At 39.9% G+C, this 2500-nt stretch overlaps 1 protein-coding gene across 1 annotated transcript in view; it reads left to right on the forward strand.

Moving 5' to 3' along the window:
* The window catches only part of LOC138014337 (uncharacterized), a 33853-nt gene that overhangs the window by 21011 nt on the left and 10342 nt on the right, over window positions 1-2500 (forward strand). Inside the window, exon 6 of the mRNA XM_068861396.1 lies at window positions 1-324. This exon is cut by the window's left edge and continues 45 nt beyond it. Within this exon, the coding sequence (XP_068717497.1) occupies window positions 1-324 (324 nt within the window). The remainder of the gene's footprint in view (window positions 325-2500) is intronic.

Raw genomic sequence — 2500 nt, forward strand, 5'->3', positions numbered from 1 at the left:
TTTTTGACCGGCGGTATGCGAATCTGAACGACCCAGTCACTCTTGGCCTAACTGTAGACCTTACGGACATTTTCCAACCGTTTTTTAGAGACACCTTTGAGGGATTTGTGAGCATCGAGTTCCTCAAGTTTTCCTCGGGAAGTTTAGGTGTCACATTTGAAGTGACGTTCGCAGCTTCTTCAAGGATAAACGAAACCGCTATTTTGGAAGCGCTTACAAAAGCAAATAGCACGAGTCAGTTAAGATTTGAAAGCTTTACAACAGTTGCTGTCAACAATAATCTGCGTACAAGTCCACCGAACCTAGAAGACACTACTCCAACCGGTTTGTAATTCTTGTTTTGGATGTTACATTTTTTTGACGAAATATTATTCCAGCGGTATCTTATGGGTTTAGCCCGGTTACCAGTCATATAGGCACGATGACAAGTTAAACTCGTTCCTGATTTTAGAGCGGTTTTCAATTGTGTGTCGAAAGTAATTAGCGAATTGCTTTGGTTTTACATTACTTCACTCAGTGCTCGCGCCATTTTTTCAGCCAATCAAAAGTAAAACCAAAACCAATCGTGGCTCGCGCGTGCACATTTTCCCGCGCTTTGTGTCGGCTACTTGTAATTACTTCGAGTTTTGATTGGTTTACTGGCTTGTCTCCGTCCTTTTTGATTGGCCAAAGTAATTGCTTTGGTTTTGGTTTTACGACACTAGATTGAAACTCGCTCTAAAATGCTTAAAAGCCATGCGTTTTCAACGGTTTCGACTTGGACTAGGTTTACACCAGAGGAATTTTTTCCCGATTCGTGACGAATCTGGAACGTTTTTATTAGTACCGGATTGATTTTGCCGTTTACACACAAGAGGACGAATCCGACTTAAAAACTCCCCAGTTTGGTCATGTTTCCGGAGATTTTGAATCCGTAATCTAGTGGCAAGTTGAGTCCGAAAACGTTTGGACCCGATTCTTGACAGTTAATAATATCCAGAGGTGTTTCATGATAGCCATTCATTGACTCTGTTGAGGCTGAGTTACGTAAACTTAAACTTTGCCGATTTCATTTTTTTATATTCTTGAGTGGGAATTTCTGGTTTCCTTAGTCTTGATAAAATCTTCAACCGACTGGTCAGTTTCGTGAAAAATGATACCCTATTCTAGACCGAAAGGCTATGATTTATATACTCTCTCCTAGAGTAAACTGCTTGAAAACCATACCCTTCACAGCGACACATACCTATATAGTCCATATATGGCAGTACCCCCCCCCCCCCCGATCCAAAGCAGTCCTTGTTGATTCACTGATGACTATAGACACAAAATCACTTGATCAATCTGTGATCAATCTGTGGCTCAACAAGTTACAGCAACGACTGCACACAAGGTGAAATCTCCACCATCAGTCGTAGCCGTTGTAAAATATCCGATGACGTAATGGGATATGTATGGTATGAACGACACGATAATAACACTTTTAACAACTTACAGCTTTCTTTCTTAAAAGTCACGATTAAATTTAATTGGTCTCTTACATGAGTAAAAGGCTAGCAAAGTAGTGACATAATTCAAAAATTACCTTATCCACTGCCATCTTTAGTACGGTGGTTATTTCCCTACCAATGAAAATTGCAACGTCGACACTTTCCATGGATGACGTAAAGCCTTTTTATGTATCCAATACTCGCTTCGAATCAAGCGCTTCGATAACACAAAAAGGAAATATATTTTGTTTTAAATAAAGAGTGGAATATTCATAAAATTGTAAGTACATTAAGGTTTTAAGAGCTTTTGGCAAATAAACATCATAAGTTGTGTGATTGGAAGTCCCACTGACTATATGGCCGAGTGGAAGTTTGGTTCAGCCTTCCGGCAAAACGAAAAAAAAAAAAAGCCCGTGCAGAGCAAGAACCGCGCTCGGCCCATGGCCGCGCGGTTAAAAAGGAGAATCCTTTAAAGGATCTGCTCGTTAGGGCAAAACTATAAAATGTGCTGTACATGTTTTCACACAGGAAGGGAATAAGTGTGGCATGTCACCCCTTGCGTTTCTTAGCTTGGTAACCATTCCATCACAAATGTTCCCAGAGTTGTCTTCGTGTGTAAACGGTCAGGAATCGGAATATTCTTTCAGTGTAAACACCTAGGAAGCCGAATACTCTAAAATTGATGAATGCGAAAACATTGACGAATCCGGAACAATTTCCTCTGGTGTAAACCTAGTCTTGGTTTAATGCATTTTGAAAAACAAATGAAATCAACCAAAAACGATTCTCGGCTCGCCAATCGAAGAAAATAAAACGAATTAATTAATTAGTTAATCTAGCCAACTGTTAATTCTGATGAAACACCACCCAAGAGACACACTAACTGACTATGAAAACGGATCCTACCACAGTAAAGCTAGGCTACCACAGTAAAGTCAGCCTTTCTGTTTGGTACAGTTGTACGGTTCTTTAAAACTGAACGTAAAATGAAAATAACGCAATAACAAATATGTTCTGGAGCGTGCTTATGC

Source organism: Montipora capricornis, chromosome 8 (genome assembly GCF_036669925.1).
Source record: "Montipora capricornis isolate CH-2021 chromosome 8, ASM3666992v2, whole genome shotgun sequence".
Lineage (NCBI taxonomy): Eukaryota > Metazoa > Cnidaria > Anthozoa > Scleractinia > Acroporidae > Montipora > Montipora capricornis.